The 26,390-nt window shown below is 41.0% G+C and overlaps 1 protein-coding gene across 15 annotated transcripts in view; it reads right to left on the reverse strand.

Moving 5' to 3' along the window:
* ICA1 (islet cell autoantigen 1) overlaps positions 1-23,588 on the reverse strand; it is a 140,648-nt gene extending 117,060 nt beyond the window's left edge. For 3 of the 15 annotated variants that reach the window (XM_087425147.1, XM_087424672.1, XM_087425080.1), the window contains exons 1-3: positions 3,721-3,782; positions 3,204-3,234; positions 204-369 (exon numbers count right to left, since the gene is read on the reverse strand). In XM_087425147.1, the coding sequence (XP_087281273.1) occupies positions 204-369; positions 3,204-3,234; positions 3,721-3,730 (207 nt within the window). In that variant the 5' untranslated portion in view covers positions 3,731-3,782. Of the gene's footprint in view, positions 1-203; positions 370-3,203; positions 3,300-3,720; positions 3,830-23,171; positions 23,236-23,504 lie in introns of those variants that run through there. The other 12 variants (XM_087425258.1, XM_087425208.1, XM_087424896.1 and 9 more) reach the window with 12 other exon arrangements.
* Between the last annotated feature and the right edge of the window lie 2,802 nt (positions 23,589-26,390).

Here is a 26,390-nt window from a genome sequence, read left to right on the forward strand (position 1 = left end):
CACTGGCAGTTACACGAGAATTTACAGGTTTTAAAAAAATATGCTGGGATTGAATTTATCTGATCCTAGCTTTTCCTCATGAACTAGTGTTTGCAACATGTTTTCAAATACAAAGCACACCTGTGCTTGCCAGGTGAGTACCCCGCAGGACCACGACCCTAGCAAGGTGACTGTGCTGGGACTGAGAGCAATACAGCACTCACCTCCAGCTTGGCATCCAGGTCTGCGTCAGAGGCAACGACGTGTTCATCTTCCTTCTTCCCAGTGGCTTTAATAAAGGCCTGCTTCGTCTCCCAATACTTCTGCTGCATCTTATTTACAACTGACTTATCTTGTGCATAGCGATCCTGTAAGTCCCAGGGATAACTGCTAAAAAACATTTAAAGAGCTATTTTAAAAACATTTAAAGGGACTTTTATAAAGTTTAAGATATTTTAGTGTGAACACATTTATCTAAACATTATATTATACATTAACAGCATTCATAAACATATACTTTCTTATATGGCTATTATACCAGAAATGTTAATCAGTTCTAACTTACTCCAAAATCTTAAAGTTAGTGAAGAAATTAAGCGACTTTTGCAGGAAATCAAGAAACTAAACCTTGAAGAGAGTTTAGATTATCAACAGGTTGGACACATCCCTTTTAGAAGTGGAGAAAGGGAGGCCCAGCCAGGCAGGGTGACTGGCTCACACACCCCAGTGAGTCAGAGATAAAGCTGGACGCTCGTGTTCTCTCCACTCCAGCATCACGGCCAACACTGAAGTGATGGTAGAAAAGTAGAGATAAGGGCTGAAAAACAGCACGCATACAATCTGTCACAGAGGTACCTAGAACAGTCAAACTCACGGACTCAGAGAGTAGAATGGTGGTTACCAGGGGCTGGATGGGGTGAGGGGGAAATGGGAAATTGCTATTTAACGGGCATAAAGTTTCAATTATGAAAGATGAACAAATTCTAGAGCTCTGCTGTACAACATTGCACTGATAGTTAACAATACTGTATTGTACACTTAAAAATTTGTTAGGAGGGTAGATCTCATGTTAGTCTTAGCACAGTTGAATAAAATTTTAAAAAATAAATAAAAATTAAAAAAATCTGTTAGATTTCTGATATTAAAACTTTAAATTTAATTAAAATACAGATAGAAAGCCATTCTTCAGGAGTGGCTTCATAATGAAGATCAAATCAAAAAGTATGTAAAGAAGAAATTAGAAAAAAAATGAATTGAGAACGAAATGGAATTCTGTAAAAGTGGCCAGTATACCTCAAATATTGATAGAAAGTTTGCTGTTGGTGCTCCATCCCTCACCATGTTGTCTACACCCTCCTCCTGTCTAGAGTTTCTGCTCCAAAGGCCCACACAGGACCCCCAGCCTCTCCCCTCTGCAGACATGTACCTTCTGCCATCCCATCCTATCGCCACTCAAAATGTGTCAGACCTGGGTCGTAAAACACCAGTTGCTTTACACTACTATAGCAAAACACCTGTATCTCAAAACTTGATGATTTATACTCTCCTTCTAGATAACATTTACAATTTTCAATTGACACATCTATTCTTAAAAAGTCAGAAAGGGTTTCAGATGACTTCCTTAGCAATGGTTATCATTAGAGAGAGAAGTAGGATTTGGAGGACTTTCATGTTTCTGCATTATTTAAAATTTTATTATGAGCTTACATCACAGAAAATAAGATGAAAATATATATAACTTTTATGTAAAAGATAATCTCTCTGTATAATAGGTGCAGTAAAAGACTGGAAGGATATACCTTCCAAAACTGTGGTTATATTAGGAGAACGGAATTTTTAAGAGTGGGGAATAGGGTGGACTTCTTCTTTGTATTATATATTTTTTTTTGTCAAAAGTCATGGATTAACAGAAAAAAATTTCCATTTTGATAAAAGGGGGGGACCTTAGAGATCTAGCGAACATCCTTCACCTCCGTCATTTAACAAATGAGGTATCTTAGGTTTCAAAAGGTTATGAATCTTGCCCCAAATCACACAGGATTAAAATCCAGGCCTCTAAATCCCAGTCCAGTGCTCATTGCAATGTTCTTGGCAGCCCTTGCAATTTAGCAGCAGCAATAAAGGGGCAGAGTAAGTGGGAGAAAGACTTTGGGGAAGGGTGGACTTCTTGGGTCTCTCTAGTCTTTTGAGGTGGGTGACTGCCTACTTCCCCAGGCCTGCTGCCAGGATATGACAGCCATTATGAGGGTCACGGGATGCAGCCATCCACCTGTCTTAATGAGCCAAGATGGAACAATTAAAATAACAGTCTGACAACTCTTAGAGGGTTGTCAAATGGGGATACACAGGGAAACTAAGTCCCTTAGCCATTTATTAATTACCTTTTAAAACCCATTACATTTTAAGACATGTGAAAATTCTTTTCAAGTTTGACATTTGATATGACAGAGGACTTGGGCCTGATTCTTTCTCTACTGAGAAAGTAGGGGTTAAAAAGTATATTCCTTATCAAAATTAATTGTACGTTTGAAATATGAAAACATGTACCGCATTTTTTCATGATACAAATTAAAGGAGGTAAAATATGACAAGAACGGCTTACTCGGTGGGTCATGGGTTCAAAAACGTTCAGAAACACTGCGTGAAGCAGATCTGGAATTTATAAGAGGTTTAACATGCTGTTTAGATGTGTCATAGGCACATAAATGACAGTGCTAACACTGCCATATGATTATGACATTTTATTCAGCATCATCTACGTCTAACCATGATCGGTTCCTGAATGTTCATGAAACCTTGACTGTAAATTAATGAGTCTGAGTATGTGTTCATTCATTATTTTATAGCTGCCTTACATAAAATTCCATTATTAGAAATTGTAAATAACATAGTGATAAAAAAATGTATTAACTCATTACATTTGAAAAAACAGTGGTAAAAAAAGCCAACACTAGATTTTCAAGAGAAAAGTCTTATGTAAATGAATTTCTTGGGGAATACACATTAGATAAGAACTTGTAATGTTTTTGGTTCCTTGGTTTCCATATTTCATTTAGAGGGATCTTGAACTTGACTATACTCAATATTGGACAGGAACTACCAAGTTATTCACTGCTAATGTGACTCTTGATTTTTTCACTCAATAGACATTTTTTGAGCATATACTATGTGCTTTCCTCTTTCGTTAGCCTCTCCCAATTTAGAAAAGATAACAAATTACTCACCATTTGTGTCCTGACATGGCTGCTTCTTTTTCTATAGTTGATGATTTGGGGAGAAGGAGCAGGGAAAAAGCATGAGAGGATAAGTTATATTATAACCTAAAACAAAACAAATATGTTTAACAGTTACACACTATATTACAATTATATGTTAATTTGACACACACAAAATTTCTCAATCTAAGCCATTTTTAGTTGTATTTTAGGGGCTAAACACTATTACACAGTAACACTGTACACTGGTGTTGAGAATATTTTAAGTAACCCTGGAAAAAATATCCCAGATGAAGTTTAAAAAGTAAACAGGCAGGTTGAATGAGAAAAGCAGGTTGTGGAAGACTACATAAACTATGAGACCATAACATGCAAAGCAATGCTATGTATTGCTAAAGTATACAAATATCATATAGTAAAGGTATAAAGAATCGCTTAGGAATGATGAACACTAGATTCCAGACAGCAGTTACCACTGCAGCCAGGGTGGGGGATATTATCTGAGAGGGGTATACATGGACTTCACCTGTACTCATAGCGTTCTCTTTCTTAAGCTAGGTGGTGAGTACGCATCTGTATGCCTCTTTACAGATTTGAAATGTTTCATAAACATGCTCACTTCAGCAGCACATACACTAAAATTGGAAAGATACAGAGTAGATTAGCACAAGAAACCGCACTCAAGGGAAATGGAAGGCAAGAAATACAAAGGATCATGTGGTAACTGTAGAGTTTGTTGGGGGTGAGGGGGACCAGCTGTAGGGGTTCAGACTCGTTGAGGCTTCTCCTCTTATCTGTTTTGGGTCCCAGGAGGGGGGAAAGAGTAGGTTCTTGGTGCTTAGGACTTGATCCTGTGGTTGGCCTTTGGCCATGCTACTGTTGGACTCTGTCACCTCCCAGGGACTGACCCCTAGCCTGAGTTCTCCTTGGTAGGTGCACTCTGACATAGGGCCCTGCACTAGTTGAGGTTCCCCATCACCAGGGCGAGGAAGGGAATTATCACAATCCCTCCAGTATATGAGTGTACTCACCTAGCCACAGGGAATTCCTTGCTCTGATGCCTTCCCTACACCTAGGGAAATAGCTCTCAATTTATTTTTTATTTTTGTTTGAAATAAAGTCCTTAGTTGGCCAAAAAATAAATATTTCATAATCAGTATTTCTAAAAAATATGAACCAGCATGTTGCAAAAACAAAAAACAAACAGAAAAGAGTTGATAAGCTAGAATGAGATACCAAGAAGGGTACAAAGGATGAAAATGTGATTATTTCAGTTTTCACCAGCCTCGCATTGTATTTTCACCTCATTAGTAAATATGAGAGTAACTTAAAACCTTTGTCCCTCACTCCATTTGCCCCACTCATGGAAGCTAGCCAACCTCAGGGGCAGAGCCAACCAACCCAACCACACTTGCGTACCAGTTACCGGAAAGAACGGGGAGCTTGCTACCTAAACGACAGGCCTCTGGCCAGACACAGACTGCTGGCTGCCAGAGGGAATGCTCAGTATATGAATGCTGCTTGCTCCTCCACAAAATCAATCCCGTTGTTCTCCCTCTGCCTCAGAAAGGGTCCTGGCAACCAGTACCCCTAAAATGATTAGAGTTTGCCAGGCTTTTAAAAATTGTCATAAGGGAACAAAATTGAGGTGTTGAAATTCCAGGCTTCAGGTACGGGGACAGGAGAGCGGAAGGAGGACATCTTCTTAGAGTGTCTGGTTGCCTCTGAAATGGCAGCATCCCTGTAATCAGCATCTTCCATCTCAAGGGCATCCAGGTTTTTGGACAAATTGCTTTGGAAATGACATTCATGACGAGTAAGCTTTGCCCTCTACTAGCAGTAAATCACGGAGAGGCCACGAACTTCCATTCCTCTCACCGCCCACACAGCTTCACTGAAGGTACACATTTACTTTATTTAGCTCAAAGCTTCCAACAAACTTTCTCAGAATAACATACTATTCAAGGAAATGAAACTATTACACTCTTTCCTTGAGTTTGATTTCACCATGAACTACTAGAATAGTTGATAATTTTTGATCAATTTTTTTATTGCAGTAGCAAACACAAAAATTTATCCTCAACAATTTTTAAGTATACAGTTGAGTATTGTTAACTATATGTACACCATTATACAATAGATCTCCAGAACTTTTTCATCTTGCAAAACTGAAACTCTATACCATTGAACAACTATCTGTTTCCTCCTCCCCCCAGCCCCTGGCGACCACCATTTTACTTTCTGTTTCTACGAGTTTGACTAGCTTAGATACTTCACATAAGTGGAATCATGCAGTATTTGTATTTTTGTGATTGGCTTATTTCACTTAGCATAATGTCCTCAAGGTTCATCTATGTTGAACATACGACAGGTTTTCTTTCTTTTTTTTAAGGCCGAATAATATTCCATTGTATGTATATAGCACATTTTCTTTATCCATCCATCCATTGATGGACATTTACGTTGCTTCCACATCTTGGCTATTGTGAACAATGCTGCAATGAACATGGGTGTGCAAATATCTCTTTGAGATCCTGTTTTTAATTTTTTAGGATATATATTCAGAAGTGGAATTGCTAGATCATATCGTAGTTCTATTTTTGATTTCTTGAGGAACATCCGTACTTTTCTCCATAGCACCTGCACCATTTTACAATCCCACCAACAGTGCTTCAAGGGTTCCAATTTCTCCTCATCCTCACCAACACTTCTTTTCTTTTTTTCATAGCAGCCATACTAGTGAATGTGAGGTGGTATCTCACTGTAGTTTTAATTTGCATTTCCATGATCATTAGTAATATTGAGCATCTTTTCATACACTTATTGGCCATTTGTATTATCTTCTTTAGAGAAATGACTATTCAAGTCCTTTGCCTATTTTTTAATTGGGTATTTTTTGGTTTGTTATTGCATTGTAGGAGTTCTTTATATATTCTAGGTATTAACCCCTTATCTGAAATATGGTTTGCAAATATTTTCTCCCATTTCTTTTTTTGAGGAAGATTGGCCCTGAGCTAACATCTGTTGCCAATCTTCCTCTTTTTGCTTGAGGAATATTGTTGCTGAGCTAACGTCTGTGCCAATCTTCCTCTATCTTGTATGCGGGATGCCGCCATGGCGTGGCTTGATGAGTGGTGTGTAGGTCCACGCCTGGGACCCAAACCAGTGAATCCCAGGCCACCAAAGCAGAGTGAGCAAACTTAACTGCTACACCACCGGGCCAGCCCCTTTTCTCCCATTTTTTAGGTTGCCTTCTCACTATTTCCTTTGCTGCAAATTTTTGATTAATTTTTGATTATTAAAATATTTAACAATTTAAGTTCTTTGTAGTATAAAGATAAAAATCACTGAGCAAATTATCCCTTCTACCTGGACTTACAGGCTATTCCCAGATTATGATGCCATATGCCAGTGTTCCTGAAGGTATTGTTTACAGGCCACTTGCATTAGAATCTTCTGGAGTGTTAACATGCAGATTCCTGGGCCCCATCCCTTACCTACTGAACTAGAACCTCTGGGAATGGGTCTCGGAATCTGCATTTGTAACAGACTTTGCAAGTGCTTCTTAAACACATTAAAGTCTGAGTACCACAGGTAAATGGCACATAGGAAAAATCCTTTCTGGAAATGGGTCTTTCTTGAACAAACTGTTGGATTATATGGCACTAGAGTAAAGGAATCATGGGTGGCAAAATCAGGTCAACTCCACATGGCATATTGGAATGTCTCACGAGAGGGCAGCTGCAGCCATGGTTCACATCTCTTTTAATGTATGTTCTAGCCCCATACACCAGAGACTATTAATAAACGTTTTAAGATTTCCTGACAAAATCCATCTCATCTTGCTCTATCATTTTCTAAATTCACAGTGTCAAAATCACTATTTTAAAAAATCATTATAGGGCCGGCCCCGTGGCTTAGCAGTTAAGTGTGCATGCCCCGCTACTGGCGGCCCGGCTTCGGATCCCGGGCGCGCACCAACGCACCGCTTGTCGGGCCATGCTGAGGCTGTGTCCCACATACAGCAACTAGAAGGTTGTGCAACTATGACATACAACTATCTACTGGGGTTTTGGGGAGAAAAAGGGAAAAAAAAAGGAGGAGGATTGGCAATAGATGTTAGCTCAGGGCCGACCTTCCTCAGCAAAAAGAGGAAGATTGGCATGGATGTTAGCTCAGGGCTGATCTTCCTCACACACAGACAAAAAATCATTATAATTCTCATCCATTCATTCATTTCAGTTTAGCAGTTTGATTTATCAAACATGCATTGAGCATCTAATTAATATGTGCCAGGAACTGTCCCTGGCCTCAAGGAACTTATAGTCTAGATCAGCTCTGTCTGGTAGAAATATACTATGAGCTACACATGTAATTTTAAATGATCTAATAGCTATGTTTAAAAAGTAAAAAGAAACAGTAAAAATTTTTAAAATAATATATTTTATTTAACCCAATATATCTAAAATATTATTTCAACAGGTAATCAATAAAAAAAAATTACTAATGATATATTTTGCTTCTGTGTTTTTGTACCAAGTCTGAAATCTGTTGTGTATTTTACACTTACAGTCCATCTCAATTGAGACTAGCCACATTGAGCGCTCAATGGTCACATGTGGTTAGTTGCTACAGTACTGGACAGTGCAGGCTGAGCAGGACAGACAGACATATAAACATAATTTCTAAATCCAGGAGACGCTTAACATTAGCAAAGGACATAAAAAAAGATCTTCATGAGTCCTTAAATTCGTAAATTCTGCCGTAAAAATATAATTTTCCCTGTAAAATACAATGAAGTCTACGATTAGCTAATACTTCAGTTCACGATTCTGAAAGAAAGCTATGTTTCCACTTCTGCCACAAGGCACTTATGAAATAAGCCCAAAATGAATGGTATCGTGTCTCAAGCTTTTTAGTGGCACAGAGACAACTTCCTCGAGTTCTGCTCGTGGCCACCTTACCTTGGGAAATAAGCAAGAAGAGCAGGTATCAAGTCGCTTGTGGACGGTGAGCGCCAGGATAAGAAAAATGAAAGCACCGATATTGTTCAATTCAGCATGACTTGACCACATGAATGCGTGTGTTTCCCTAAACTCTGTCTCCCCAAGGAAGATGAAGCAGATGAGCCGATAATACTAAGACCTACTCAAATAAGTAGGGGCCCAAGAGTTAATAGATCAATGAAAAGTGAGTTCCTAATTTTGCTGTAACAACCCTGAGGGTGGGGGGATTAGTTAGTGAGGAGCAGGCTCTGTCTAAGACAAGAAATAAAGAGGAAAGATGTCTCCCTGGTCAGAGGTGGACATGAACTGAGGTCAGCACCCTCTTCTTAGGTGACATTAAGACTACCCACCTATCCACCTAATCCTCTTAGACTTTCCCAGGCTGCACCTTGATGGGGTTGCAATACATTCATCTCATGCTCTGGGGCCAAGCATTAAAACCACAGCCATTCTCAGCCACACCCATGTGGCTGAAAGACCATCTTGCCCTGTGTGGAGAATTGGGAGAACAGGGAGGAGGGATACTTTGTTCAGATTTTGTACTGAGCTTCTGTGCAATAATTATGCTCCTTTTTCCTCTATGCTTTTCTCACATGCTTGCTATGTTGAGTCTTCAATTTTACCCACTCATGCGGACAGACTACAACTGTCCCACTTGTTTTTATTCCCTATAGCCATTGAAAAGCCATTTTGAACACACTGGATGGCCAATACATAAGCAAAAGTTTTTTCCAAATACCTCAAGGTTTACAGAATGCTAAAGCAAGCCTGGTTTAAACAAAGTTTGATGCACTGCTAGAAAGAAGAGGAGTCAGCCTGTCCTTGGATGCCTTCAATCCTGATACCCGATTCTCCTCCTTGGAAATATAAGATGGGAAGTATTTTCATTCCATTTAGGCTGGCTTCAGCTGCACTGAACATTTGTTCTGGCCCAGAACTCTTTTCTATGAGCTTATGCAGTTAACATCATGATGGCACATCCGATTACATTTGAATTATGCAAAGAATCTAAAATTCCTGAGCCAACCATTACTCAGAGTAAAGGTAAGATCAGTAGTTATATTTCACCATATCAGTACTCTCAACCCACGAGCATATTTCATTAAGCTTCCTCTTGAATCACATTTCCTAAGCATGTCATGCTTCTTGTGCAGTTTCATGTCTCTAATTATTTATCTTTCCAACTTTAGTGGTAGATGTTTTTCCCTTCCCGCAGCAAGCAGTTTTTCTATTCGTTGGAGTGTACTAGCTGAAACCGAGTCCAGAATGCCTTTTCCCTATACCCGTACTGCACATACGGCAGGTTCTCTTGAATTGCAGATTTGAGCCACTGCCAAATTTATCATTTTCCTCCCTAATTTATTCAAAATTTCTATTTTCTAACTAAAAATTGTCACTATCTTAGAACTCTTCAGTTCTGTTGTGCACACCAGCATTTAGCTTTCCTTGAGAAGTGGGCCACTTTTCCCCCATAAGAAAGATACTTTTCAAGAGGACAGAACAGAGTCTTACAGAGACGTGGGTACAAAGCACTATGTTTGAATCATCCCATAGTAAAATCACTCATTCCCACACACCAGCTTCATGACACCACATGTCACTGAATAGGTGCAAATCTGTTCCCATTTCAACATTCCTGAAGCTGAGATGTGTCCTACCATTAATACCTTGCCAACTGTTTGGCAGTCCTTTTTCTTTCTTCTGGGAACATAAAATGATAAAAGATCTCACAAGGAATGGTTTCTTATATTTGATGAAATACAGAATAATTCTTTAAAATTAAACCTCAGTAAAATTACACATCACTACATGCTACCGACTTTTGGGGCTATTTGTGTATAACTGAAAAGGAGAATCTAAAGGCAGGGAATGCCAAGTGTTGCCTGTGATGTGGAATGAGTGCCATGACCGAGGAAGGTGCCGAAGGTTAGAGGAACAGAGAGGAGAAGGCACAGCTGGCTTCCTACACGGCCTCTGGGCTGAGTTTCTAAGAATCAGCAGTGGCTGGCCAGGCGAAAGGTAGGAGTGCGTGTGGGTGCGGTAGTATAATTCCAGGCAGAGGGAAAGCAATGAACAAATTCTTCCACAGTATAAGTGCATGGTGTGTGCAAGCAACCAACCACAAGCAGTTGTGCATTTCTATAACTTAGAGAAAGAAGAGATGTGACTGAGGAGACATAGGGGCCACCTTTTGTCACTTTCAGCATGTAGATATATTCTGTAGCCACTGGAGGGTACACACTCAACGCTATTTATTTCCCATTCGGTGAGCATCTTCTATACCCTGTCTTTGCTAGAGAGTTCGTCTGTGACTATCCAGAACAAATGTTGGCAGCCTGTGGCATGTCTCCTGGATTTAGCTTTCAACTGCATGATACTAATTTATATAATTTTCTGCTAGTTCCATCATCCCGTTATTTCAGACATTAACTTCATCTAGAAATATTACCAGTTCTCAGTATTTTGTTTTGTCTTTGGTTTATTTCTCTGGTGCAATCTCAGAACTAACGTATCTCATATAATTTAGAGCCTAGAGAGAGTTGAGAAATAACTGAATGAAGCCCCTTCCTTTTAAAATAGGGACCTGTGATCCAGAGAGGTGACTAATGGGCCTGAGAGAACAAAGCCAGCGAGCTTCAGAGCCAGGGCTTCCGTGAGGGCTCCTGATGGCTTGCCTAATGAACAGAAGAAATACAAATCTGTCAGAGGTTCTAGGTAGCGAGTTCAAAAATAATTTAATGTTTGTACACTTTTTTTGCTCAAAGTATTTTTCATCTTTTTTTCCAGAGGTTTATCTCTAGTCACTTTCTCTTATGTCAATAATGATTTTTATAATTTCCCATGAAGAGAAGGAAGTGTGTTCTAAGTATAAATATTAAAACAGTCTCAGTAGAAACGAGGAAAAAACTGAAACCATTCCTCCAGGCATAATTAACTATATTTATTATTATTTTTAAAATCTTGATTCATCAAATCAAGTTCACACATAGTTTGAAAGAGAAATCTCTATGGAGGGTGCGAAGTTGGATTAGTGTTCCATCCTTTCAAAAGCTAAACTATAATTATAGTACAGATTTTCCTCGACTTATGATGGGGTTATGTCCCTATAAACCCACTGTAAGTTGAAAATATCGTAGTCGAAAATGCATTTACTACACCTACCAGACATCATAGCTTAGCCTAGCCTACCTTAAACATGCTCAGAACACTCACATTAGCCTACAGTTGGGCAAAATCACCTAACATAAAGCCTATTTTATAATAAAGTACAGAATATCTCATGGAATTTACTGAATACTGTACTGAAGGTGAACAACAGAATGGTTGCATGGGTACAGAATGGTTGTAAGTGTATCGGTTGTTTACCCTCGTGATTGCCTGGCCGACTGGGAGCTGCAGCTCGCTGCCACTGCCCGGCATCACAAGAGAGCATGTACTGTACTGCATATCGCTAGCCTAGGAAAATATAAAAATTTAAAATTCAAAGTATGGTTTCTACTGAATGCGTACTGCTTTCACACCATCGTAAAGTAGAAAAATCCTCAGTCAAATCACCATAAGTCGGGGACTGTCTGTAATATGGTTTTAACTAGCTTTTATGGATGTTTTTTCTCTCTCTCAGGTATCATGCAGCTTTTCCTTTCAGGTTTTGATAAGGTTATGATTACTTGAGCATTCCATATAACTTTAAATGGATTCTGTTTCCAGTTTTGTGTCTCTTAACAAATGATTTTTGACATTTCGTAAATTCACAAGCAAAAGTGAAGCAGGATCGTGCTTTAATTTTGTGAGTCATGCTTTAATTTTGTGAGTCAGCAAATCTTACACGGGAAAACAGAACTCTAACCTTAGTCAAGGCAGCTAAAAGACGGATAAGTTTTCTTTTAAGTCCTACAATGTAAGTCACTGTTAAAATTTGCATTTTCTGTTCATAAATTGGGGTCTTAGGATATTTTTAAATGATCATTTCATTCACATTTGAAAATAGCTCAGGTATTTTATACATGCATTAATTAAGCTTAATGCCTCCTAAACCTATTAAAATCACACTCCTAAAATAAATATTTTTAATGTCATTATAACTTGTCTCCCAATATGCTGCTCAATATAAAAGCCAGTAAACCCACGACCACGCTACAAACTTGTGCCTCCTCTAAGTCACTTCACCCATCATCTGACCTCACTCTGCTCACCTGTAAACAGCAGACTAGGCTAGCTGACATCTAGGACACTCTCAGTCACAAAAACTGTAAAGCTCATTTTAATTACTTTTAGAGACATTTATATCTAAGAGAAAGCTTAGAGATAATGAACATATCTTTCTTTTTTAAAGACAAGGAAATTGGGGTCCTAAAAATGGAGAAGACTTGTCTAAGATCAGGTTAAAGAGCAAGTTCCCAAGGAGGAATGCTGAGATTGAAACACTAATCGCCAATTAGCAACCTGGTGTTCTCTTCAGTCTCCTCCTCTATTCCAAGAGATGTTTCTCAAAGGAAAATATCAAACATACCATCTCATATTCTCATATTCTTTTTTTTTTTTTTGGTGAGGAAGATTGGCCCTGAGCTAACATCTGTTGCCAGTCTTCCTCTTTTTGCTTGAGGAAGATGGTCCCTAAGCTAACATCTATGCCAGTTTTCCTCTATTTTATAGATAGGATGTCACTACAGCATGGCTTGACGAGCGGTGCATCGGTGTGCACCCAGGATCCGATCCTGCGAACCCCGGGTGGCCGAAGCAGAGAGTGCGAACTTAACTGCTACGCGTCTGGGCCGGCCCCACATCTCATATTCTAAGAAATTTAGAATAGCCAAGATATTCTCTAAAAGGCTTTCATTCTCAACATCAATATTAGTCAAAAATATTACGTCCCCACAAAACAAACTAAAAACAAAATAAACCAGCAAACTCAAACTGCTCACGGAGGGTGTGGTCTAGGTCTTACTCTTCTTTCTCTCGCTTAAAGCCCTGCTTGTGGCAAAGGATGAACAAGGGTGAATTTTGTGCTACAATGAAAATCATGGCAGCAATCACAAAGAGGCTGGCATTTGAAAACAACAAACCTCAAAGAAATCTACAAGATCAAATAATCTAAAGTGTAACAACAATAAACAAACACATAGAGACAGAGATTGGATTGGTGGTTACCAGAGGGGAAGTGGGGAGGGAGGAGGGTGAAAGGGATAATTCGGCACATGTGTGTGGTGATGGGTTGTAATTAGTATTTGGGTGGTGAACATGATGTAATCTATGCAGAAATAGAAGTATAATGATGTATGCCTGAAATTTATACAATGTTATAAACCAATGTTACTGCAATAAACAAAAAGTTAAAAAAAAATAATAATATAAAGTGGATTAGAAGACTGGAAACAGAAAAAGAACAATTAGTTGTCTTTGCTAAAGAAAAGATTAATTTAAAAAACCCTTGCTGGGGCCAGCCCGGTGGCTTAGCGGTTAAGTGCACGCGCTCCGCTGCTGGTGGCCCGGGTTCGGATCCCGGGCGTGCACCGACGCACCGCTTCTCGGATCCCGGGCGTGCACCGACGCACCGCTTCTCCGGCCATGCTGGGGCCACGTCCCACATACAGCAACTAGAAGGATGTGCAGCTATGACATACAACTATCTGCTGGGGCTTTGGGGGAAAAAATAAATAAATAAAATCTTTAAAAAAAAAAAAATAAAAACCCTTGCTGTATAAATTATATTCACCTTTGATTCTATTTAGGTTGGTTTATGCAGATTTCAAATGTCAATTCAAATTCAGCATATGGATTTTAATCTCTGGTACGTATGGTGGGTTTTTCTGTAAAAGCTTAACCTCAAAAGATGAAGAATGAAGGAACACTAGTCAGACAAAGGTTTCAATCACCTTCTGTAAAAGAAATACTATGCCCTTCAATTGCCAGCACAGAACATTATTAAATGATAGCAATAAATGTTTTCCTTAAATTATTTTTCAAAACTGCATTTTATAATTGGGATAAAATTTTTCATGGAAGAATAATCTGAGATAAGTTAACTTTAGCATCTAAGACTGCGTTGTCCAATACAGCAGCCACTAGCCACATGCGGTTATTGAGCAACTTGAAATATGGCTAGTCTGAGTTCAGATATGCTTTAAACGTAAAATACATCCTGAATTTTGAAGACTTAGTACACCCCCCCAAAAGTAAAATGTCTCATTAATAAATCTATATTTTGTATTTATTTATATTTTATGTTTATAAAAATTATATCTATTTTATATTGATATATTTGTATATATTTAAATTTTATATAACTATATTGCTATAGTATGTATTATATATAAATATATATTTACATATTCTGTTATATTTAATTATATTTTATATTTATATTTGTTACATGTACTTTTATATTTTTTATTGAAATAATATTTTGGATATATTGGGTTAAATAAAATATATTATCTAATTTCACCTGTTTCTTTTTAGTTTTTCACATGTGCCTACTAGAAAGTTTTAAATTACACACGTGGCTGCCGTTATATTTGTATTGGACAGCCCTGGTCTAAGGCATTAAGCAAAGCAGCAAAGAGCTAAAAATTAATTCCATAACTCAGGTCACCAATATTCTGTACAGATACAAACATCTTTAAACAGTTCTTTCTCCCCAGACTCTGATAATTATCCTATTAGGAATATAATTACAAAAATAAAATCTCATACATATATATATATCTATACAAAGACTATATATGTGTATATATATACATGTATATATAGTCTTTTTAAATGACCTACAAAATGGTTGCACTCCACATTTTCATAATAAGTTGCTTTAAAAAGATCCAAATCTATGTGCAAAATGTACTATTTGTTTTAAATCAGATTCATGGGAATGATTAACTGAAGTGGATGAACTACTATGAGATCATCAAAAGTGAAAAGATAAGGACAGGCTCTCTCTATATACACATAAACATATATACACATATATAAATATATACCTACAAATATAAAATGTATGCATATATTCATAAATGAAATATATATAATTCATATACAAATACTAGAAATATATGAATGGTTAATCATATTACAAGTGTGAAGGAAGACAAAGTGTGTGACTGTAGCAACCACAACTCTATGACATTACACATAAGCATCATGTCAGCAATCAGAATAATTAGGGAGACACTACTGTTTACAAGGTTCTCTTTCTCTAACATTAAATTCATAATTTAAAGCATCTTAAAGAGATGATCAAGTAATTTCTTATGCCTCGATAGGATCACTCAGAGCTAGGAGGGAATTTATAGATCATTTAGTCCAAACTCCTCTTTTCACAGAGGAGGCAACTGAGGCCCAGGACTGAGGAAAATTTTCCAAGGCACAGAGTAAGCCCTTTTCATTAGTATTAAATTGCTGAAATACACAGACACCAATATGTGTTCTGAAACATCTATGCTGTGCACAAGTCCTATAAACTACCACAGCTCCTTTCTCAGGAAATGGCATGTATTCAAGGACTTCCTTGGTAAAGTTGTGGCCGCTAAACCATGTTTGAGTTTGGGCTGGCTTAAGAGCAAGGGATGAAGGCAGCCCAGACAGGGAAGGGAGGAGTAAGAAGAGGACCTTAAAATAAAAGGGAGCAGCAAAGGGAAGCAGACAGAGAAAGCTCTGTATTTTCACGTACCCCAACTGACAGAGCCACCCTTGCCTATACTGGGTTATCTAGTTGGTGTTATCTGAGAACTAATAAAATGAACCCTTTTCCAGATTCTCTCTATTTTCTTAGGGGAGAGGCTTATGGGATTAAATAGCCCAGATAGTAACACCCAGAGTGAACAAGGCACCAGACTGGTTATTCTGATGGGGGTCAGGAAAGACAGGGCCATTGGGCATGTACCTCGTAGGGCAGGTAGAATAACCGGGAAGTAGCCCAAAGGCTACAGAGCTCCAGGTCAGGAGTGTAGAGAAGAGAGAAGCAGGAAGCAGAAAGAGGGGAGTGGTTTGGCACCAATGCAAAGTTTCCCTACTTTACAATGATGCCCATGCTGCCTATGGCAACACTGAGGAAAGAGCACTGGATACAAGGACACTCAACTCCTGGCCTTCAGGGAGCAGCAGGTGGAAGAAAGCTCCCCACGGGGATGATGACCAGTCTCCCTCCTCACGCACTGTAGGGAATCATGGCCCTTGGCATTGCACTGGCCACCTTCTCTCATAGTTTCCACTCCTCATGCACGACACTGCTCATGTCTTTGGAACTATCCAGCACCATGACTAAACCAATGCTGTTCCCTTCTTTCTCTCCAGAAGGGATGGGTCTCACCCCCTTGCCCTTTCCCACCTTAGTCCATCTATTATCCTTTCTCTTTCAAGTTAAGTTTCCTTTCTGCCCTCAACCCATATTCTTCAAGCTCTTTCTTCCTTCAGTTACCAATCTCTTCCTTCTCTTCACAGAGTTCTTCTAAGCTCACACAGTCTGGTTCCTTTCTCCACCACACCCGAGAAAGATTTTCACCATGAGCCCAACCCAAATCCTCATCTTACTCGACCTTTGACTAAGCTCCCCTTCCTTGATTTCTCATGAAATACTCTCTACACTTTTGTTATCTTTTCAATCTTCTCTGTTAGCTCCTCTTCCTCTGTGCCCACATCTCAAATATCAGTGATCTATAAGGTTCTAACCTTGGTTGTCTTCTATTACTCTTTACTTGCTGTCTCTAGGTGATTTAATCTACTCCCCAGACTTCAACCAACAGCTGTATGTCAATGACTTCCAAAATTGAACACTTCTCTAGAGATGACAGCAGGGAGATGGAAATGTGGATCTGGTGCTCTGGAGAGGTGTTTAAATTTCCATCTCCCTACTGTAATCTTCACCTGGATGTACCATAGGCACTTCAAATTCAGCACATCTGAAACTAATCTCTCTCCATCTCCACCCCTAAATGTTCTTCCTCCTGTGGTCCCAATGTTAATAACAGCATGAAATCCACTGAATGTCCCAAGTTAGAAACTTCTCTTTCATCTTTTGCAGCCAGTCTCCAAGTTCTCTCCAGTCTACCTCCTAAAAAGCTATTAAATACATCTTCTCCTTTCTATATTCACATCCAAGACTCAGTCTATGCCTTCAGAGGCAACACTATCCCTGAATCTGCCCACTCGAATCTTTTACACCATGGTCTGAACTATAACATGCAAATCTAAACATACCACTCTCCTACTTAAAATGCTTTAACTGCATTTTCTTGCCATTAGAGCAATTCCAAACTTCTTAGCAAAAAACCCAAGCTCCTTCACATTCTGGCCCCTTTTCCAAAAAATTTTATTATACCTCACACAGAACTATTCCTTCTGGTCATTTCAGAATGCTGGAGCTTTCCTGAATACACTGTGCCACTTCAGGGCTTTGCAAAGTGTCCTTCCACTTGAAATGCCCTCCCCTTCTTTGTCCAATCGGCCAACTTAAACCTTACTTCAAGACTCTCCTCAAATGTCACCTCCTCAGTGAAGCCTTCTCCAACCCAACATCCACCCTCTCGCCCCACCACCCCTGGGGGGCCTCCCACTCCTGTCCACCCCACTGAAGAATTAACTGCCCCATGCTGGTGGTACCCTGCATGTAATGGTACTCCTATTACTCTCCTGCAATGAGCTAATTACATCTGCGTCTCTTGCACTAGACTGTAAGTTCCTTGAGGGCAGGGACCCTAATTGGTTCACCTTTGCCTCATCACACCAAACACAGTATCTGAAACAGTACACCTTCAGTAAATATGTGCTGGACAGAGGGCAATAATTATGTGCTACCATTTACTGAGCACTTTACATGTGTGAAGCACTTAACACCATTATCTCATCTCCACAACATCACCATGAAGGGGGTATCACCCCATTTTACAAGTGAGAAAAAAACCTTAGAAAGGGGAATTAATCTGCCCAAAGTCAACAACTAGTAAATTCAGGCCTGCTTTTGACTCCTGGGCTCCTGCTTTTAACCGTTCCACTCTACTCTCACATGAAAGAGTGGGAGTACTGGATAATGGGTTCCATTTCCATAAAAACAATCCCTCCCAATCACAGGCTCAGGTGCTGTTTTAGTCCCAAATCCATTACCACCCTTTGTTATCGTGCACAACAAAACCTTGCTGTTGGACTCCTGGTGGCTATCAGGGTTCCTACCAATAAGAAGGGGCATCATTTATCACAATTAGCTCCTCGGTCTCTGGCTTAGGATGTACTACCTCAGATGATTTCCCTTAAGTACCATTAGGCTTTAGACATTGCTGTCCATGCCCTATTCTGGGAACAGAGAAGTGGGTGTGAGAGATCATGATGATGGTAAGTAATGGAATGAATTTTAATGTGTGCTCTGGGAAAGTAGCTGTAATACCTTACAGTCACTGCTCTACAAATACTCTCGCCACTTAGAATGAGAGATCTTCCCACTCTCAAATCTAGACTCTCAGGGTTAACGATATACCGTTATCTATATATTTGACGGCCCATCACTGAACACATATACCTGTTTCCCGCCCCACAGTACTGTATTGCATTCAGTCGTCTTTTTCAGTCACCCTCTTTTAATTCTATGTATTATCTGTTAAACATACTCTAAAACTGACCTCTTCAATTTCCTCTAATTCTAATGACTTTTTAATATCAGTCCCCTATTTTCTACTAATACCTCCACCACCTCCATGACTACCCAGCACATAATTGAAATTAGTACTGTGCTTTCCTGATTAATACATTTAATCTTCTCAACTCATAGATGATCTAACTTGCCCAAGGTCACTCGGCTAATAAGAGACACACATGCACACTGGGCTCCAGACATGAGGACTATTTGCCAGTATTCTCTCCCTTTGTATACCTGGATACTGTGTTGGGAACTCACCCTCTCCACTCCCAATGCTTTTTCACCTGCCAAATTCCTGTTGGTCCTTTGGGCTCAACTCAAGGGTCACCTCCTCCATGAATCTTCTCAGGTTTTCTCTACTCTCTCTCCTGCCTGGGTCAGGTGCCTCTGTCATGAGCTTCGTCCCGTCCCTGCTTTCACTGAAATGTGATTGCCAGCTGACTCCTCTATCTCCCTTACTAGGCTGTAGGCTCCTCCAGAGCAGGGTAGGGTTTGGGTCTTGTCTTGGGATTCCCAGTACTACCACAGGGCATGGCACACGGCATATACACAACAAATGCTTGCTGAATACTGAGTAACAACCCCACTTTTCTGATTTGGTCAAAGCCCTGGTAAGAGAAGTCATCTGGCTTAGCAGAAGAGACTTCTCATCATGAGCAATGTCATTTTCTTATTTTTTCATGAACTCATGCTCCCTCACTAGGTGTACCTTGGGACAGTTACTATTAGTTGAGGAACAACCACTTCTCAAACACTGAGATGTATGCTTTGTGCATGTTATGCTTATGCTGACAACATTGTCAAGTAGCCATCATCCTCATTTTATGGATGAAGCTCAAAATCAGTTATCCTAATTAACAGGTCTACAGTCATATAGAAGGAAGGCTCTGTTTTAAAAGCATGTATAAAATGCCCTATCATGTATAGTCATCCCTGTCCTGGAGAGATTCATTAGTATTTGAAATTACACACACACACACACACACACACACACAGAGCATTAATTTGGATGCTAGAGTAGTGAAAGCATGGTCAATGAGGACTTATAGAGGTTCAAGGCAGTTCCACCTTATCCATCATCCAGGGCAAATCATGCCTGTAGTCTTAATTTTCTTATCAGATATATAGGGATTATAATATTTACTTCCCTCAAAGGGGGTTGAATACCAAAGATCATGTTTGCCAAAGTGCTTTGTTAAGGAGGAAGGCAGAGGCCCATCTTAGAGCACTACGCTGGATAGAGTGTGGTGCAGTGTTTCTCAAAGAGCCGTGGAAGGACCCCAGGCATCAGTGCCACCTGAGTGTTAACAGCAGACGGGAGAAGCCAGGCTGGGAATCCACACCTAATAAGCCCCCGAATGATTTTATTGTACACAAAAGTTTGATAAATACCAGGTTAGAACAATGCTTCTCAAAACATTAATGTACACATGAATCACTTGGGGATCTTGTTAAGACGCAGATTGGAATTCAGTGGGTCTGGGGGTCATAAGAGCGGGTTGAGATTCCACATGTCTAACAAGCCCCCAGGGGAAGCAAGTGTTGCTGGTCTACGGATCACATTTGAGTGGCAGGGGTTTGGAAGATCTAGCCCCACTGGAACAAATTAGCTTTGCTTTGTTCAGGACTACAGACTGCATTCCCCAACTTCAAGGAGTATTCCAGAAAACCCAAGCTCTCAGTATTGGGTCAAAATCTCTTGAACTACTCAAAATCAAATGGGAACACATTCCCTATCACAGGGGAAAAGTAGTAGCATCCTTTTCAGATACCGACAGCACATATGTTTAACATGTGCAAGAATAATTTACTGCTACTATTAAGTCCTATTTACTGTGCAAAGCATTTTATAAATATTATCTCTAATCCCTGCCACAACCCCACAAGGTGGATATTCTTGCTCTATAGATAAGGAAATGATGACGTAGAGAACATAAGTAACTTGCTAAAGGTCACATGGCTAGTTAGATGTTGCAGCTGGGGTTCCAATCCCACTCTACTGGGATCTAAAGCCTGTATGCCCTCCGCACATCCTCCAGGGGGCTAAACATGATTGTGGGACAGAAAATGACAGCTTAGGAAATAAATTGGGGAAAACAAGTTTCTCCTGTACCAGTCATTGAGTTGAAGACTCTGCTGAGGCAGATTCTTGATGGGGATGAGCATGTGGATAAGGTTAATTAATTAGTGATCTGTGTTGCCTCCTGGACAAAAGCATGCAGACAGCATTCTTATCCATGGTTCCCATAAATCTGACAATGCAGATGGAATAAAAAGTGATCAATGTACTGATCCTAAATGTTGCCACCTACTCGCAGGCTTCTAGCTCAGGAGCTCAACCAATAAAGAGGAAAAACGCTTCCTGATCCTTGTGGTTCATCAACGTCCTCACCTTCTCCTGTACGAGGTTTCCGTAACCTTCAAGTTTACACAACACAGTTTACCCTACCGTGTCATTTCACAGTTGCCACACCTCCCTGCCTCTGATAAAACTGCCTGTACCTGAAAAAACATACTGTTTAGTTAAATACATTAAAAATGCAGCAATTTTGAAGGTTTTCTTTTGAGTAACAAAATTTTCGGTATTTCTCATAAAGTTGACATGGAAAGAAATGCATGGCAATAAAGATGCCCAGAGAAAGGTCAGATAGACACTCAAGTGTACCCAACTGGGGAAAGACAGCTGTAAAATAAACTGCCCAGGTATCTACCATCCAGTATCTTGAGCATTTAATGACCCATGGGTGGAGTATCCACAGTCAGTTTCTTTAACCTCAGGTCTCTCGTACTCTGTTGTTTTCTAAAGATTCATCTTTAATAACTACAACTATTTACCTATCTAATGCAAAAAGACACAATTAGAAAGCACCATCTCCCTGCAATTAAATATATACATGGCAGTCGAAAACCAAACAGTGATATTTGGACTGTTAAGGATTATAAACTGATTTTGCCCCTATGGTATTCTCTACACATGATGTTTCAAAAATAAAGACTGAAGCCTAAAAAGAAACTGGTTTCAAAACCCACTTAAAAGTATTTTTAGAATGTGTGTGTGTTTTAAACAGGAGGTAGGAAACTGAGCCTGGAGCCTTGATTTCAAACTAATAAGCCTTTGCTATTTCGCTCCCCAACCCCCAGAACAGTTCAGATCTCAGAAAATCTAAACTAAAGGTCCGCAGAAACCAATTTGAGATTTTTCTGGATACTTTACTGAAATGTTTGGACAAGAACATGTTTGCAATGAGTCATAATTTATAGGACCTTAATGGCCAATGCCTTATGTGCCTGTCGTCCTACATTCAATATCATTCTCAAACCAGCTGGTGATATATTTTCCAGGCCCTGATAATTTTTATAAAGTTACCAGATCTCAATTACTAAGGCTGCCACCCAGCACCCTTTCTCATGCCGATTTTTTATTCTATCCAAACAGAAGAGAATCTGATCCTCTTTCTAAACTATAACTCTCTCCAACCAGGCAGTTAATGCCTTTCGCCAGTGAAAGGGCGCAGTACTTTTAAGACCCCCAAAGAGAAGCTGAGGGGCCTTGGGGGCACTCCAAGTAAAAAGACAGCGGGAAAGGTTAATGGGGAGCCGCTCTCGGCAAAGGCAGACATCATAACAGGATATGTTCGTTTCTAAAGGAAGCAGGAGCTGCAACAGCCCCAGGGCAGGAAAGGCGGAGTCAGAGCACCCAAAGGAAACGGGCGCACCAGGCTTTGCAGGCACCTGGCCTGCTTAGGGACTCGTGCTCCAGTCGGGTCCGAGGGTGGTGAGCAGGTGTGCGCGGGAGACCAAGCTCAGGCCTCTTGGCACTAGTGGTTTTGAAGAGGTACCCATATGCTCCCTGCCACCTCCGCCAAGATGGGCAACGGGGAGAAGAGAAACAGCAAACACCAGGCGCCTCGGCAGGTGAACTTGTGAACAAGTCAGCCCTGGACGCAAGTCCCTGCCTAGAAGGGACCTCGTGGTCCCGGGGCCGGAGCCGCTGGGAAGGCGAGGCACAGAGTGGGTGCGGTGGGGTGGCGTGCGTGGGGGCGCTGGGGCTGGAGATGCGGCCAGAGCCGGGCACGCTTCCCTCCCGCTCCCCCGGGGCTGACGCACGCCCTCAGGGCGCGCGCATCCTCCAGACCTTCCCAGGCCCCAGGGAGGAGGCGGGGGAGGGGACGGGGCTGTCGCGGTTCCCGATCAGCGGCAGGAGGCGGCTACCCGCCTGTCCCCCGCCGCCCGCGGAGGGCAGAGTTGGCAGCCCCAGGCCGGCGCCCCCGACCGCCCTGGCTGCCGGGCGTCTCCCGCTGCAGCCTGCAGCCCGCCCGGCGCGCCCCCGCCCCGGCCCCGGAGGGCAGGTACCTCGGAGCCCCGGCCCCCAGGAGCCTCCCGGCCGCGGTCGGAGCGTCCCTCCAGCTCCCTCATCCGACGTCAGCGTCAGCAGAAGGCGAGGCAAGGGGGCGGGGGAGCACAGGAACCGGCCCTTCCTGCGGCGGCCGCCGCCAGCCGGAATAGCAGCCGGCGGAGCCTGTGCGCGCCGCAGCGCAGCGCAGCGGCCGGGGGGAGCGGGCGCCCTCGCCTCTCCGCGAGCGCCCGCGGCCGGGGCGCCACAGCCGCCTTCCCTCCCCACCCTCCCCTCTGGAGACGCCCGGCGGGACCCCGGGACCCGGAGGAGGAAGGGGGCCATGGCCTCACCTTGTTTGGGGCGGGCCTGAGATGGGGGGAGTGAGTCTCTCTCTCTACTCCCTGGGGTCTTTCCTGGACCCCCATCTCCTGGGGTATCCCCCCGCTCGCATCTGCCGCCCAGGGTGACCCCGCCCTGCTCTCCCGCAGGTGTTCCACGTGTCCATAGCATTTGCGTCACAATGACCTGGCCGACAGGTGGGAGCCGCAGCGAACGCCCCAGGTTCCCTCTGTGCTGTACGTAGTGCGTGCTGCTTGCTTCCACTATAAATTTCTGTGGCTTTAGGGGACAGGAGACTTCATGACTTCCATGCCAAGAAAAGTTACAGAGGCCTGTAGCTGGAAATCAAGTTGGGGCTTAAAGGAAAAAGGCTATGTATATATTTCATTCCCATATATTGATGTATCTTTTATACTTGTTGTTGACGCTTATGGTAATTTAATCTTCTGTCACCAGGAAAGAACCAAACCCCTGTTTCTAGGGTACCCTGCAGTGATCACGGGAAGAAAAAGTGTTGGAATAGGTGCTTCCTAAAATTATCTATGCTAAAAGCAATCCCAGTGTGCCATGACTCAATTCCTGGTTATGTTATGTATTTATAAATAAGTTCATTGAATAGTCAGTGGTTGAAACAATTTAACACAGTGGAGTGAAAAATGGTTATTGAGTAACGATGCAGACAAATCTGAAATCCACAGCTAACATGAATGGGCTGCTTGCTATGTACCAGACATGCTGTATGCTCTACATTTAATCCTTACAGCAACCCGGTACTGTAGGTAAAGTTATTATCTCTTTTTTACAGGTGAAGATGCTGCCCAGAGTGCCATAAAGGCATTCAGCTAACAGGGTATTGAGCAGGGGTTTGAATCCAGGGTTGTCTGAACCAAGCGATTTAGTTTAATCTCAAGATTGAAAGGTGCCTGGCCAAGATGGGTAGAGAAAAAGTATAGAAGATGCTGACATTTTAATAGAAAGCTAATAAGATGATACAGCTCCAGAAATTTATGTAACCTTTAACTTTGACATTATTCTTTGGGGATTCTGTTTTGTCATAGATAGATTTGAACTTGTCCCAGTATGGCACAAAATATAGCGCTGAGTAAACATCAAGTCCTTAATAAATGTTTGTAAACACATAATGAATGAATATGGTCTACAACATAGCAAATTGTCAAAAAGCTGAGATTCAGGAGAAACTTTGGGAGAGAAAAATGTTGCTTCTATATAATAGACTTTTATAAGAAGCATGCAAACTAACTTGTTAACAACACAGCCAAATGATTTTGCTATTTGTAAGAGGGAAAAAAGCAAAAAACAAAACCGTTTGAAATGAGAAAGTCTTCTTCGCAAAAGAAACACAATTAAGATATTTTGTTTTAAAATATTTGATTCCAAAAACCATTAACTTATGTGTAAAAACCTGTTATCAGGAGTTAAAAAGAAAAAGAGATAATGATTTTCTAACAGAATGAAGTGCTATTTCTAACACAGTAGGTACTCAATAAATGTTGGCTGAATGTATCAATCAGTTGATTGAAGCATTGAGAGAGAAATACATCACAAAATTTCCTGACTCTATAATGTTCTCCTTTCCACCAGTCATGATTTACTAGTTACATGAAAATGAATAGAGGGCCGGCCCTGTGGCTTAGCGATTAAGTGCGCGCGCTCCGCTGCTGGCGGCCGGGGTTCGGATCCCAGGCGCGCACCGACGCACTGCTTCCCCGGCCGTGCTGAGGCCGTGTCCCACATACAGCAACTAGAAGGATGTGCAGCTATGACATACAACTATCTACTGGGGCTTTGGGGGAAAAAATAAATAAATAAAATTAAAACAAAATTTAATTAAAAACAACTAAATAAAAAAAAAGAAAACGAATAGAAAACCTATTTATCAAAGGCTGGCTTTGTGGCAGATATTTACATTTGTTACAAGAGCCATGGGAATGGCAAGTTGCAAGTTGCTTGTGTGTTCAAAATATCCTCTCAAAATGCAGGAAAGTGAACACAAGCGTTGGGGGAAATGAGCAAGGAAGCTGATTTATGTAACTAATTACTCAGATTTCCTTTTACTTTTCCAAAGGCCAAGGTGAAAACCCAGGCTGTGAGTCTAATGACCCATCGTGGAGGCTAAAAGTGGCTTCCAAGACAGTGTCTAAAAGTGAACAGATATGTGATACAAGCACTATCCAGTTAACATGGCGCTGAAATTCCTTGGTCTCCCAGAGAGTTTAAGATAAAGCTTTAAATGGCTTTTCATCGCTATTAATGTTGTCCTAACATTTAGGATAACATTTGAGGAAGGAAATAATAAACTTATGCTCATTCTACATTGCCACAATGAGTGCTTTTCCTTCCTATTTTAAAAATTGCTCCATCTACACACTTCCATTTGTTTCTGGATATCAAGTTGTTGTTTCAGTCTTACAGAGCACCCGGAAGGTGCTAGTGAGAAACTGAAACAGTTTCTAAGAAAAGATTGGCTATTGAATGATGGAATCTGAAATTAAGAAAGAAATAATGTGCATTTTCCAGAGTGTAAGAAAATGACAAGGAAACTTTAAAACAGAAAAAATCCGTACATATTCATTCAACAATTTTTTTTTCTTGAGGACTTCCCAGGTTCAAGATGTGCTAATAGGACCACATGAGTTAGGAATTGTGTTAGGCTGCCATTAACAGAGACCCAGAAAAGCAGTGGATTAAATGAGGTAAAGGTTTATTTTCTCTCACATTAATGAAATTGGAAAGTAGGCAGTCGAGAGCTGGTGTGACCTCCACTAGCTCATCAGGGTGTTGCCTTCTTCTCTTTCTATTCTACCATTCTTAGCAAAGCAATGTTGCTTAAAAGTAAATTCAGGCGAGGATGTGGAGAAATAGGAACCTTCTTGCAT

This window comes from Ceratotherium simum, chromosome 1 (assembly GCF_057802395.1).
Source record: "Ceratotherium simum simum isolate JZ-2026a chromosome 1, ASM5780239v1, whole genome shotgun sequence".
In the NCBI taxonomy this organism is placed as follows: Eukaryota; Metazoa; Chordata; class Mammalia; order Perissodactyla; family Rhinocerotidae; genus Ceratotherium; species Ceratotherium simum.